This window comes from Pseudorca crassidens, chromosome 5 (genome assembly GCF_039906515.1).
Source record: "Pseudorca crassidens isolate mPseCra1 chromosome 5, mPseCra1.hap1, whole genome shotgun sequence".
Classification (NCBI taxonomy): Eukaryota; Metazoa; Chordata; class Mammalia; order Artiodactyla; family Delphinidae; genus Pseudorca; species Pseudorca crassidens.
This window is the reverse complement of record NC_090300.1, coordinates 45618202-45633124: the sequence shown is the minus strand read 5'-3', so window position 1 is coordinate 45633124 and position 14923 is coordinate 45618202. Positions and strand designations below refer to the sequence as shown.

Genomic DNA, 14923 nt, shown 5'->3' with positions numbered 1-14923 from the left:
TTAGGTAAGATATGAATTTGCAGAATCTCTGCTACATGGAATTTTACACGTAAGGAACACTGTACTTTGTCACTTCCTCACCTAGCACAGTTCCTGGTGCATGGTGGCAAAGACAAGAAAAGTGCTCCTCCCACCCAAAGTTGTAACTCCAAATACAGCATTTTCCTCATAGAACTATTGCCACATATTGTCACTAGGTTCTATGACATTCATATAAGTACTTTATAGATTAAATAAGCCCTTGTGGGTTAACTTGAACACCTACTCACTAGTCATGACCATGCTTTTATGCACACATTTCAAAGAACTAATCTTGAAGCAAACTTTTGAAATACCACCCATTTGTAAGTCACTATACTTACAAACTGGTGCTATTAATACAAAATTTTTAAATTGAAGAGGGATAGTGACTCTTCTCAATTCACTGATTTCAAGTTTCCAAATGGTGTTCTGCTTAGCACTGTCTCAAAGTTCCCACTCCCCGCACCCACCAAGTTCTAAACTTGTTAGACCAAGGAAAGTTTTTGTGTTCGTTTGTTTTGTTTTAAGGAATACTTACTAACATCTAGATCTGGGGAACTCTCTGTTTGAGAAACACTGCTCTAAGTCATATGATCAGTCTCCTTGGCTATTTGGTTTAAGTGGATCCTTCTGTGCTGTTTACTTTTTAAAAATTAAAATTGAAGAGTATACGTATCCTTTAATTTTTTCAATATTTAGGTCCAAATAAAAAGCAAGTGAAGGAGGCTTCCCTGGTGGCACAGTGGTTAAGAATTCATCTGCCAATGCAAGGGACACAGGTTTGTGCCCCGGTCCAGGAAGATCCCACATACCGTGGAGCAACTAAGCCTGTGCGCCACAACTACTGAGCCTGCGCTCTAGAGCCTGTGAGCCACAACTACTGAGACTGTGAGCCACAACTACTAAAGCCCACGTGCCACAACTACTGAGCCTGTGCTCTAGAGCCCGCGAGCCACAACTACTGAAGCCCATGCACCTAGAGCCCATGCTCCGTAACAAAGAGAGGCCACCGTAATGAGAAGCCCGCACACCGCAATGAAGGGTAGGCCCCGCTCGCCGCAACTAGAGAAAGCCCGCACACAGCAACAAAGACCCAGCGCAGCCAAAAATAAATAAATAAATAAATTTTAAAAATTAAAAAAAAAAGCAAGTGAAAAAAGTTTTAGAAAATCTATGGATGTTTGCCTGGTGGCAATACAAATAGATATTTACCAATAATCAATGATTTGTACACATGAATTATGAGTATTTCTCCAATTAATTAGTCAAAACTAAGCTTAAAAAAAAAACTAAGTTAAAAGAAAAACTGGTGGCTCATCTCTCTCAGTCAGATTATTACCAACAGCTATGCTTTTAATCTCTTACCATTCCAAGACTTGAGTCAAAATAAGAAGTAATTTTTTCCAGGCTCCCCAAAAGTCTGAAAAATCCTGGCAATAAAGAGGAATAAATAAAGTCCTCCACTACCTGATCAGTTCTGTTTTCCTAAGAAAATAAAAGCATATTAACAAAGGTCCAATGTTTTTTTCTCTCTAAAAACAAACACAAAAATCCACTCAACTATAAAAAATAGAAATTACACTTTAGTTAAGATTTAACAACACATAAAACTTCTTCTTGTTTCAGTAGATACTGCCTAGAGTTTTGCTCAAGAAATCACTCATAATTCCCCAAACAGTAACACAAACTGTAAGATCCATATTCTAGATTAAAGAGGGGTTCCACAATCTTCAAGTTAATGTATGTACCATGAGAATACTCCAAACTGCTTAAATGAAATAATGTTCAATTATAATTATTTTTGAAATTACATTTGATCAACTAAAACCCTGTATAAAGCTTCACAAATCCTCTCACAAGTCTCTGCTGCAGAAATAAATTTCTTTATTCAGAAAGTGACTCTAAGAGAATTTCATGACACATTGAAAGCTAGTATCTCCATAATATTTTAGACTTTTCTTATACCAAAATAATAACAAGTCAGGATATTATGTACCTGCTGTTGAATATCCTGTTTAAAATAGGTCTCATGTATAATTCTTACAGTGTTTGGTTATAAATATATTTCATAATACACACAAAAAATCGTTAAATAGTCTGTGTTGAAATGGTATTGATGGCTGCATTACTATTTCCTTAGTTCAGCAAATTAAATTTCTGACACCTCCTAACTAAGAACTACCATATCTTGCCAATTAGATTGCCGATCTGCATTTAGATCTATTACCAACTCCCCGGAAAAAAAATGTACTCCTTTTATATAAATTGTGTATCTTCTATCTGGAAAGAACTGGAGCTACAGACACTAAACATGTAAAGTGAGTGGCAATGGGTAATGATAATTTCAAATGAAAAATTTAGGCCAGCAAACAGACTACCTGAGCATAATTAAGGACAATTGTTCGTTTTAGAAAAGTGTGTCACGACTCCTTCTAAACATGTGTGTGTGTGGGGGGGGGGGGGTTGCCCTGAAGCCTATGTCTGATCTACCCCCTGAACTTTAACCCTGGAGTGAGCATGATACCAAATTAAGAATTATTAGAAGGAACCCAGTGTAGATTAGAAGCTGTACTAACTCAGTCAACATTTTTAATCAAGAAGTGTTAGCTTGTCTTTTAACTTATGAAACATACACTCACAGCAGCTTAGATTCAGGTCCTGCCTTTGATAAGTCACTGAGTGCACACTACCATGCCAAGTACTAGGTGTCGGGTATATATAGAAAAAAAAACAAATATGGCCCTTGACTTCAGAGAGCTTATTGTGTAGAGAGGGAGAGAGACCTTAGACAGACATTAAACAAGTATTAAAAACCGAAATTACAAGTTGTGGTTATTTCCGGTTTGTATTGCATCTCTCTTAGTGGATAACTGTTATCACACCCTTCTTTTAGGAGTACGATATTCTAAACTGAATTTTCTTATCCTAAACTCACTTTGAAGACATCAGTGCTACAGTGTACAATGTTACTTCTAATTGAAGTGAGATTCTTTGGGGAATAAAGATTTATAATGAACATCATTTTAAACTTAGAATCGGCACTGAATTTACATTCAAGTGAAAGTTCAGTGTGAATTATTTCCAGGTACAGCTTCTGTTTGCCTAGGCAGCTCAAAGCATACAAAGTATTGAGGACTTTAAAGGTATTATACTCATTTTAAACGTTTTATCTCTGCACGTTCTACCCCAAACAATATACCGGTAAGGAAGTGGGAGGGACCAGGTGTAAAAGTTCCCAAAGTAGTTTGAATAAGGGTCTCTTCCTCCTAACTCGCCAAATTTAAACACACCCAAAGCTTCTAAACACCCCGCTTTCCTTCCGACTCCAATTGCTCCTGCATATTTGAGGAGCTATTAGTTGGATTTAAATATATTTTTAAACCATTTCCTTCTCCCGCTTTCTAAAACATTTTAGTACGTTCTTTGTAGCTTGTGTTATTTCTGCCTCTGGTAATAACATTTCTGGTAGAGATGTATATCTTCGGAACTCATTTCCTTTCTCAACAGAGTTACAATATTACATTTCCTATGCCAGGTGCCACGGTCCCCGCCTTCCATAAGTTAGTACTCTGTGGCCGAGGAGCTCCTTTAACTTTCTAAGACGAAATATCCAGGGGGTGGTATCGTCACAGGATCATCAGCGCTGCCCAAGTTCCCACCTGTTGCGAGACTTGGTTAGAGAGGATGAATCAGATTCGTCTAAAACGTCCTTTGCCTCTTCGACCCACTGTCCCTCCCGCTTTCCGCTGCGCCTCCCGAACGCACGTCACTCCTTCCAGTCCAAGCCCCGAAGCCGGGCCCCCAGAGAGCAGAGACCCCTGCCAGGGTAGGGAGCTCGGTTGAGAGGAGGGGGTTGTCCCGACCCGAGATGGAGCAGAGGCGCAGATCCCACTTCCTGTAAAGCCAGCGGAACTCGCAAAGAGTGCTCTGGAAGAGAAGGTTCACCGAAGAAGAAAAGAACGTACTTTAAGTGGGCTTCGACCCCGGACCCCAGACGTCTGGGGTGGGCCGCACATGAGCAAACCAACTCGTTCCCTGGCGTCTCCTTCCCCTTCCCCTTCCCGCCTCTAATTCTCTTTCGCTTCCTCTCCGTTGCTCCGGGGGCAAGTGGTCCCTCCCGGCTCTGCCCCCGCCGCGCCCCTCCCCTCCGGGGCCAGGCCCCGGCCCCTTCCTCCCAGCGTCGCCCGCTTTCTCTTTCCGTTCGCTCTTCCGCCCCCGCTCTCCATCGTTCTTTCTGATTGGTTGAACGCACCGGAGTCTGGTTGGCCAATCGGCGAGCTGGGCTGGCGGCGATGGGCGTGGCCGCGGCGCCGGGGCCCTCAGATCGAGGCTTCCTCCCCCTCGCAGCCGGCAGCACATTCCGCCGCCGTTGCCGCCGCCCGGCCCGGCAGTTGTCTTAGCGGGAGCTGCGGTCGCGCTGGGGTTAGGGCGGGGGGGGGGGGAGGGAAACGGGCGGGGAGACGAGGAGAAGGCCGCGGCGGAGGCAGGTGAGAGGAGGAAGGAAGCGACGCCGCGGCGGGCACAGCAGCTCAGGCGGCGGCCCGGTTCCTGGGAGTGTCGGTGCGGCGTGGTGGTTGGGGCGGATCCCGCGGGGCCCGGGCGGGGGAAGGAGTCACCGGCCCGGCCATGGCGGACAACGAGAAACTGGACAACCAACGGCTCAAGAATTTCAAGAACAAAGGCCGCGACTTGGAGGTAAACTCGGGGGCGCCGGAGGGGTGGGGGCTGTGGGCCTCGGGTCGATCTACGCCGGGACTCGGAGTGTGGGGAGTAGGGGCGGGAGCCGCCGCCGGGCCGCGGGGGAATGGCGCTGGGGGCCGGCCCGTCCGTGACGCCTGTGCTAACGCGCCGGGAAGTTTGTGTCGGGCCTGGTCCGCCTCCGCCGGGGAGCGAGGTGCCGGGGTACCGCCGGCGCGGCCTAGGCCTGCCCCGAGGAGCCGGCCCGGCTCGGGTGCGAGGGGCTGGGCCGCGCGGCGGGGAGGCCGGGCGCGGCGAGTGCGGAGGAGGCGTGTGTGTACCGCGCTGCCAGGGCCGGGCTGCGGCCCCCATCCCGGTAGCGGCGGAGATTCCGGCTCTCGTTCCCCCACCGACGTCGGGCGCCGCGGGCAGGAGGGCGGTGGGAGGTGGAGGGGGGGACTAGCGTGTGGCGACCGAGTGAGTCTCGGAACTTCCTCAGTGAGGCCCGAGTCGTCTCCACTTAAAGGCATTTTCTTTGGTCTTCCCGACTCCCGCTTTACCCCTGCCTCCCCCCAGTATTCCAAACTACAGGAGTCAACTTCTCCGTTGAAAAAAAACACCCCCGGCGTGAGAGGCCATCCTGGTGATGCTAACAGTGCCTTCCAGCGGCCTGTGTTTTACTATGGATATAGCTGATTCAAGATGTGGCTCACGGTGTGCCCTCTTCCAGGCAAAGGATACCCCTTATTTCAGCTTGTTCACAAATCTCTTTACCCCCTCCTGAGAGACCACCAGCTGCGTTCTTACATATAGAGTCCAAAGGGTTATACAAAGCTGTCATCCTCTAGTCTGCAGTATCCTTTCCCTCCACCTGCCGGTGGTGGTGGTAGCGGGGGATGGGGTGGGCCGTGGAGTGGCACCATCACGTTTTATTATTTGAAAAGGGTGAAAAGCAACCTTCATTATCTTAAGTAACAGCTGCCCCTGAGGTTCTTAGGCTACATAAGGTGTGTGGGTTAAGCACACACCCACATCACAGATTTTTAATAGAAGACTTCTTCCCTTCAGGTTTAGGCGTCTAGGTAAATAGGGGTTTTTGTTTGTTTCTGTTTTCCACTCTGCATCTGAATCAGGAGGTTAGCTTTTAAGAGAAAGTGGTCAAGTAGTATTTTTTATGTTGTTTCTTTGTACTTTTTTATACTGAGATCTTCAAGTTCCCATCATCTGTTTCTGAACTTTGAGCATTTGCTTGACTGAGATAGTAACTGTCTTTTGGACTTTCCACAAAGCCATTTACTTTCCAAGGCAGTTAGTGCTGTCTTAGTGGGTTTCCTAGTTTGAGGGACTATTTCCTAGTTGAAGTGAAATTTCAGCATCTTTATTGAGATAATTCATATGCTATAGAAATTGCCATTTAAATGTAGAACTTACGACTTTCATTAAGTTTACCTAGTTGTGTAATGATGTGATTAAACATTTTTTTGACCAGTATTAATATTGAAAATGAGGGAAAAAATCACAAATTACAAAAGCTAAAAACATAAATACCACAAAGTTACAAACATCCAGAGAAATAGCAGTTAAATGCTTGACAGTCCTTCTGATCCTTTTCCCCTCTACATTTCTGGCTGCGCTTTTTTTTTTTTTTTTTAACATCTTTGCTGAGATGTAATTCAGATACCATACAGTTCACCCATTTGAAGTGGCTTTTGGTGTTTTCACATAGTTGTGCAGCCATCAGCACAGTCAGTCTTAGGACATTTTCATCACCCCCAAAAGAAACCCAAACTCACTAGCAGTCACTCTTTGTCTTTTTAGATATGCCTATTCTGGATATTTCATATAAATGGAGTTATACAATATGTGATCTTTTGTGACTTGCTTCTTTTAGGTAGCATAATGTTTTCAAGGTTCATACACTCTGTAACTAGAATGTATTAGTGCTTCATTCGCTTTCATAGCTGAATATTCCAGTGTGTGGATATACTACATTTTGTTTATTCATTCATCATTTGATAGACTTTTGCATTGTTTCCACTTTTTAACTATTACGCATAATGCTGCTCTGAACATTCATCTACACATTTTTGTGTAGACCTGTGTTTTCATTTCTCTTTGCTTATACACCTAGGTGTGGAATTAGTGGGTCATATGGTAACTTTATTTATTTATTAAACATCTTTATTGGAGTATAATTGCTTTACAATGTTGTGTTAGTTTCTGCTGTATAACAAAGTGAATCGGCTATATGTATACATATATCCCCATATCCCCTCCCTCTTGCATCTCCCTCCCACCCTCCCTATCCCACCCCTCTAGGTCGTCACAAAACACACATGGTAACTTTATGTGGAGTTGCCAAACTATTTTCAGGTGATCCTTATTTTTTGAACTGATGTTTCCCCTTACTGTGTATCTCTTATTATTTTAGTCAGAATAAGATTGTGTTGATTCTATATTAGAACAATATTATGATATGTGACTTTTTAAAAAATAATTATAAATACACATTAGGTAAAATTTTTTTGAGAAGTTCATTGTGCCTTATGGGCATCCTTGTGACTTTGATAACCCTGTGTGTGCATTAGGAATATGAATATTTTCACATTTCCACATAAGGAAATGGAATATGACTTTAAGGGAAAGTCATACTCTCTCCTCACTTGTGATTTATTCTGTCACATATGCCTGCAATGAGATAGAAATATCTTTTATTATCCTTAGAGAACACTAGAAGGCCTATTTTGTGTCTCTATTCATACATATATGCCTGTGTCCCTCAAAATACTAATTATGCCCATTTCCTCCTCCCTCAAAATATGGTTTCTGTATTGTGCTACAACAAATTCTAAGAAAATATTGCTTTTTGGTTGATCTTACAGTGACATGTTTCATTGGAAGGTCTTTGAAAAGAAGTATGGACCAGTGCTGTCCAGTGAAATTTTATTTAATCCGGTATATCCAAAATACCATTTCAACATGTAATCAGTGTAAAAAAATTTAATGAGATGTTTCATGTTCTTCTTTTCATACTAGTCTTCAAAATCTGGTCTGTCTTTTACACTTACAGTGTATCTCAATTTGGGCTAGCTACATTTCAGGTTCTTAATAGCTGCATATGGCTAGTGGCTACCTTATTGGATAGCATGGATATAGAGGATAGCATGAGATAATTAGAACATTTCTTGGTTTGATCTAACATTGTTTGATTCCAAATTATGATGAGTACAGAGTCTTAAGAGTTTAGTTTAATCTAATCTCTTAACTGTGTGTGACTTTGGGAGAATCAGTTAGTCTTAGGGTTCTTTTATCTGTAAAACTAGAGGTCCTTGACATCTGCTTCATGAGTGTTGTGAAGATTAATAGGTTAATGTTAGGAAGATGCCTGGCAATTCTCTGCGCATTTATCACCTTCAGCTTTTCTTAGGGGGAGGAAGGAGATTTAATAGGATTCAGTGGAACTGATTCTCTAACTCCCTTATTTGCAGTTGGCTCTTTGTTTTTTCTCTTTGTGCATATATAAGTTATGTTGAACTTAAAATTAATGGGAACATTTTTAATGTAGAGAGATGTAATTGCTCATTGAAGGGCAGTTTGGTCACAGGGAATTAGTGACCCTTGTAAAGTCAGAATTTCTAAGTGTTGGAATTGAAACTGATACCATAGCCTTCAGTCTGATAGTTATTCCTGTGTTAACATTCTACCATTCTGGCTCCTCCAAAATATGGTCATGCTAACTTCTTGAAAGATAAAAGCATTAAAGAAGTTATATGTCAGTATCCATTTAAAATAACTTGTAGGAACTGTCAGATGACATTCAGGGTGTGGTTCCTTTTGTGCAGTGTGGTAGAGGATCATCATTATTAGTTTGAGATAGTAACCATAGCTGGGTATGCACAGTGCAACACAGGAAATGGGTAGTGACCAAATTTCAAATTAAAAAAATGTGTCAGAATAAAGCAAATTAATCTCATCTAGCTTATGTTTTAAAAGTAGAGGGGGAATTCTCTCATAGACTTAATAATAAGCCTGCATAATTTTTATAGAAGTTCTGAGGTTATCCAGGATTGAATAGAGCATAAGTTATGTTAGAAAAATAATTAGATCTTATAAAAACACTACTTTAAGAAAAATACTTACCCTAAAAAATAAAAGAATACTAAAATGCTACATAATTGGAAACTTGTCATTGACCACAGAGCATCAAATATGAAGTCAGCTTGAACTTCAGGAAAAAATAGTTGCTTGGTTGGCAAGAGTTTAATAAATTGATCAGCTGTTTTATTGTTTAGAAATGGCCTTGGTGATTTGTTAAACTGTACAGGGTGAAAGACATTGTTAAGCTATTAAGTCTTGTTAACTTTTAGAGACTGACCTCTCTCATCACAAATCTTGGAACATATTTACTATACTTAAAATAACCACTGTCTAATTTTTCATATAATAGTCCAAGCATGTGACAATATGAAATATCTGATAGAAATATAGGTGGGAATTAAATAATTGTTTTTGTGCTTCCTTTCAGCTTTCCTAGTTTATGAGGCAACCCATTTCAGAATTGCTTCATTGATAATTTTCTTAGAGATATCAAGATGTCATTTTTCATAGAGACTAGTATGTCACTTGTGCATGTAACAAGATTGGGAAGAGTTGTAGGAGTGATTTAGCTTTGAAAGAATGAAACAACTTTAGGAAAAATGTGTAGGTAATTTTTAAACATTGATCTCTTATATCTGATAGTGGTTGTGGGTCCTTAAGATATTTTTAAATGTTTGCTGGAGCATCATTCATCTACTTGAGGCCTATAATGGTGAAATGAGAGCTTGTCAAGTCTAACCTTGAACAATGATTGTGGTACTCACTGGTTTAGTTTTGGAACAGAGCAGAAGTCTGATTAAAGGGAACTAACTTCTTGAGCATCTACTGTATTTGCTTTTAATTGTATTCTCATTTCTCTCAGTCATGTAAGTAGGAAGTATTATTATGTAAAGAAAAAAATTCTAGAGTTAAGTGACATAATAGCATAACATTCAAGGGAATGGTCTTAACTCAGGAATGTCAAAGTGAAGTCAATACTATTTGTACTGTACTATATTACCTCCCTTTAACTTCTCTCAGCCTTAATACAGATCTCAAAGTTGATTAAAAGGCTATATGTGAAAGCACCTAGCATAGTACATGGGGTATAATAGGCATTCAGTAAGTGTTGTTTCCTTTTTTTTTTTTTAAACCAGAGATCTTTTTGGAAATTGTGTTTTATTTGTGGACTTTAAACTAGAGAACACAATCTATTTACTTACTGTGCTTTCCATTTAGGTTTAATAAGACAGGGATGAGGGAGACTCCTTTCTTCCACAGATAAAATGAAAACAATCTTTATATTGGCACCTACTAAATAAGGATAATATATATGTGCTTGTTATGGTCTTAGTTCAGAAATTTTCAGAGCTTTGGGGCTCAAGACCCATTTATACGGTTAAAAATAAGGACCCTCAAAAAGCTTTATTTGGGGGACTTCCCTGGTGGCACAGTGGTTAAGAGTCCGCCTGCCAATGCAGGGGACACGGGTTCGAGCCCTGGTCCGGGAAGATCCCACATGCCACGGAGCAACAAAGCCCGTGCACCACAGCTACTGAGCCTGTGCTCTAGAGCCTGCGAGCCACAACTTCTGAGCCTGCGTGCCACAACTAATGAAGCCTGTGTGCCTAGAGCCTGTGCTCTGCAACAAGAGAAGCCACCGCAGTGAGAAGCCCATGCACCACAACAAAGGGTAGCCCCTGCTGGCTGCAACTAGAGAAAGCCCACGTGCAGCAACGAAGATGCAATGCAGCCAAAAGTAAATAAATGTATTTAAAAAAAATTTTTTTAAAAAGCTTTATTTGGGAGTTTCTATTAATATCAATTTTTACCATTCTAGAAACTAAAAGTAAGAATTTTAAAAAATATTAACTCAAAAATAACACTAATAAAGCTGTTTTTAAAAAAAATTTATTTATTTATTTATTTATTTTTGGCTGCTTTGGGTCTTCGTTGCTGTGCGCGCGTGGCGAGTAGGGGCTACTCTTTGTTGTGGTGTGCGGGCTTCTCATTGCATTGGCTTCTCGTTGCGGAGCATGGGCTCTAGGCACACAAGCTTCAGTAGTTGTGGCACATGGGCTCAGTAGTTGTGGCTCGCGAGCTCTAGAGCGCAGACTCAGTAGTTGTGGTGCACGGGCTTAATTGTAGCACGGCATGTGGGATCTTCCCGAATCAGGGCTCGAACTCATGTCCCCTGCCTTAGCAGGTGATTCTTAACCACTGCGTTACCAGGGAGGTCCCAAAGCTGTTTCATATAAACATAAATTTCTAACCGAAGATAACTTATTTTTCAAAACCCAAAAAATTTGGTGAGAAGAGTGGCCATGTTTAACATTTTTTTGAGTCTCTTTAATGTTTGGCTCAAGTAAAGATAGCTGAATTCTCATATCTGTTTCTTTTTTTTTTTCTTTTTTAGATTTATTTCATTTACTTATTTTTTGGCTGCGTTGGGTCTTCTGTTGCTGTGTACGAGATTTCTCTAGTTCCCGCGAGCGGGGGCTACTCTTCATTGTAGTGCGAGGGCTTCTCATTGCGGTGGCTTCTCCTGTTGCGGAGCACAGGCTCCAGGCACACAGGCTTCAGTAGTTGTGGCACACGGGCTTTGTTGCTACGCGGCATGTGGAATCTTCCCGGACCAGGGCTCGAACCTGTGTCCCCTGCATTGGCAGGCGGATTCTTAACCACTGTGCCACCAGGGAAGCCCCCTCATATCATATCTATTTCTGAATTCAATCTTTTGGTATGTTCTTTGGTTGAAGTATATGAGGAACATCCAATTTCACACAGTAGGCAGTTGGAAAAGGGAGGAACGTTTAATAGCCTTTTCAGATAATTAAGGAAATTATTCTTTGATATACCATATCATACCATATATACCAAAACTCCAGAAATAACACTTTCTTAAAAGTTAGTTGCATTGTGGAATCTGAAGCCATATTAGTAAACTTTTCTTACTTTGTTACATTAAAATTCATTGGTCTGCCTTGCACTTGGACATGGCTGATTTTGTAACATCATGTATTGGTCATTTGGAAAATATTAGTTCACTGAGTTGTGTAGATCTTCCGAATGCTGACACATTTATTTTACAATGAAAATTCACAATTATTAGCATTGCCACGTAGCTCATCAGAAAAATCTTAAATATTGGTAATCTGTCAAGCTCACAGTGGTAGATACAAGTTTTCCAAAATTCTTATCTTCACTTGAAAGCTCAAATTTTGTCATTAGCAAGCAATACTTTAAGTTGTTTTCCTTGAAGCCATAAGTTCACTTTGCTCATTTTTGTGAAAACATCTGCCAGACACTTTCTGAATAGCCATAATTTGTCTCTCAGTTGTTCTTTCAAGTAAAAGTGATGTTCCATGAAAAAAGTGGCTAGTTCAATTAGCAACTTAAACAGTCCCACAAATACTTTTTCCTGAAACAGCCATCCTGCTGCAGAAGGGGGTATGCTGTAGAAATGGTTTATGTGTAATCCCCATTTCATCACAAAATTTTAGAAAGAAAAGGCCTTTTTTTTTTTTTTTTTTTTTTTGTGGTACACAGGCCTCTCACTGCTGTGGCCTCTCCCATTGTGGAGCACAGGCTCTGGATGCGCAGGCTCAGCGGCCATGGCTCACGGGCCCAGCCGCTCCGCGGCACGTGGGATCTTCCCGGACCCGGGGCACGAACCCGTGTCCCCTGCATCAGCAGGTGGACTCTCAACCACTGCGCCACCAGGGAAGCCCAAAAGGCCGGTTTTTAATAAAAGTAATTTTTTTACTGTTTCATCAAGGACATTATTCTTTTTTTTTAACATTTTTTTCTCTTTTTAAAAAAATTATTTTGTTTATTTTTGGCTGCGTTGGGTCTTTGTTGCTGTGCATGGGCTTTCTCTAGTTGCAGTGAGCGGCAGCTACTTTTCGTTGCGGTGCGCGGGATTCTCATTGCAGTGACTTCTCTTGTTGTGGAGCACGGGCTCTAGGTGCACAAGCATCAGTAGTTGTGGCACGCGGGCTCTAGAGCACAGGCTCAATAGTTGTGGCGCACGGGCTTAGTTGCTTTGCGGGATGTGGGATCTTCCCGGACCAGGGCTTGAACCCGTGTCCCCTGCATTGGCAGGAGGATTCTTAACCACTACACCACCAGGGAAGCCCCTCATCAAGGACATTCTTCAGTGAACAGTCTTTTTTTCTTTTTTAACTGAAACACAATGACTATTATTACAGCTTGGTGACATTGCCTTAATTCATGGTAAAGCACCAGCGGCTTTACCCATTGCAGTGCAGTACAGTGCAAATGTTAACATAATAAAAAAAAAATTAGTAGTAGTAATTTAAGAAAATAGTTTTGACCTTGTGGACCCTCTGAAAAGGTCTCAGTGTCCCCACAGGGGCCCACTGACCACACTTTGAGAATCACTGTCTGTGTTATTATTGTTGCTTCTGTTATAGGTGATTGTCACTTTTAATTAATAAAAGACTCTTGAAGGGCTTTACAGTATCACAGTTAAATAACATGGACTATGGAGTCACACCTGGATTTGAACCCTAGTTCCTCTATTTAATAGTTATGGAAGTTAACTTAATCTCTTTAAACTACTTAAATGCTTAATAGTGCATGGCATATAGCGCAGGTAGAGTGAATGGTGGCTGTTTTTATTTCTACCAACTTGCTTCATCATACATTACATCCAAATAACCCCCTGTGTTCCCTGTCAGATTAACATTTTGTTTGCAGTTCCTTTTGTACCACTGTGCACCGTAATTCACATCACATCACATGAATTGGAGAAGGCTTCTTTTTCCCTTCATTAGCACTCAAGTGAAAGCCTACTTTCTCCTGCATGCTTAACCAAATTGTCACAAAATTACCAGTTTCTGACTTCATTTCTCTAATCCTGTGTTGTAAGTAGGTTAGTAAATACTTTATGAAGATTTTGTAACCGTTGTCCTGTAAGACTGTAAATTTAACCAGAAAATAGCTCTGATTCACATTATTTGGTACACGTAATGAAAAGTGGTTTAAGGCCATAGACATTTACTGGTACTACAAGATTAGCTTGATTATTTACAATGCTAAACTGTTTTCTGTTACTGTTTATTTACTGTTAGGACAAAATTTGATTAGCTATCACTTTTATCCTAAATTTAATTTACATTGAACTTAATGTAAATTACATTTTCAATAATGGTGTATTTTGGCAAACCTGAAATTTCTTTAAATTTGTATTAACAAAAGTCAGAATCCTAAGATAATGTGGTGTTTCATAATTTGGTGATAGACATATTTTTAATATTAGAAAGCAAATTATGTTCTGTCTCAGTTTCTAGTTCTTTAAATGAAAGCTTTAGTTGCCCAGTATCTACTCATAATACTTGTTTCAGTTTTTACAGCATGTATGGTTCCTTAAAGTAAGTGTTATGTGAATTCAGTTACAGTAGTTGTATCCTGAAGGCCCTACAGCTAGTCTCTACCTGGTTGTATTAAATGACCCTAACCTTTTTGCCACCCATCCTGCCTATTCCCCTGTTCCTCTTTAGCCACTTTCAGCTGTTGCAGGTCCAGAAAAGAAAAAAGCAAAATTAAAGTCTTAAGATTTTTGAATAATTGTTACATTACTCTTGGTTCTTTAGTAATTATGAAACCCAATATTTTCTGTCTTTGTTTAGAATAGTGGCTTTAAATACCATAAACTTTTTCCATAATGTTGATATTAAAAGTTAGGTCTGATAGCTTTAGGCTGAAAGAGCTGATTTTTTAATATTATACAGTTTTGTTTTGGGGAACAGAAACCCAGCTAAAATTAGTTAAAGCAAAGTGGGGGAATCTGGCTCTCATAACCCAGTAAGTTCATAGCTAAGACATAGCTCACATTATAAGAGTTCTAATGAAAGTCTAGGGAGGACTCTGATTGATCAAGATTTGATTGCATACTTACGCCTGAATTAATCACTGTGGGCAGAGGAATGTGGTTCTGTGATTGGCCAGCACAAAGTCATGTGCCGTAGGCCAGCTGTGTGTGTGGGGGGGTTGCTTTTGTTGGGGGAGGGTGTTGGTACCTCCACTTAAAACACAGGTTTCTCAGAAGAATGAGGGGTCTGTCTGTTAGAGTAAGAAGAACGGAAGAAAAAACCTGTTGAAGACAAAATTATAAAGCACTACC

At 40.9% G+C, this 14923-nt stretch overlaps 1 protein-coding gene across 2 annotated transcripts in view; it reads left to right on the top strand.

The window, feature by feature from the left end:
- The first annotated feature begins 4451 nt into the window (after positions 1 to 4451).
- The window catches only part of KPNA4 (karyopherin subunit alpha 4), a 94221-nt gene continuing 83749 nt past the window's right edge, over positions 4452 to 14923 (top strand). Inside the window, exon 1 of one of the 2 annotated variants that reach the window (XM_067737895.1) lies at positions 4452 to 4716. In XM_067737895.1, the coding sequence (XP_067593996.1) occupies positions 4648 to 4716 (69 nt within the window). In that variant the 5' untranslated portion in view covers positions 4452 to 4647. The remainder of the gene's footprint in view (positions 4717 to 14923) is intronic. The other variant, XM_067737894.1, reaches the window with a different exon arrangement.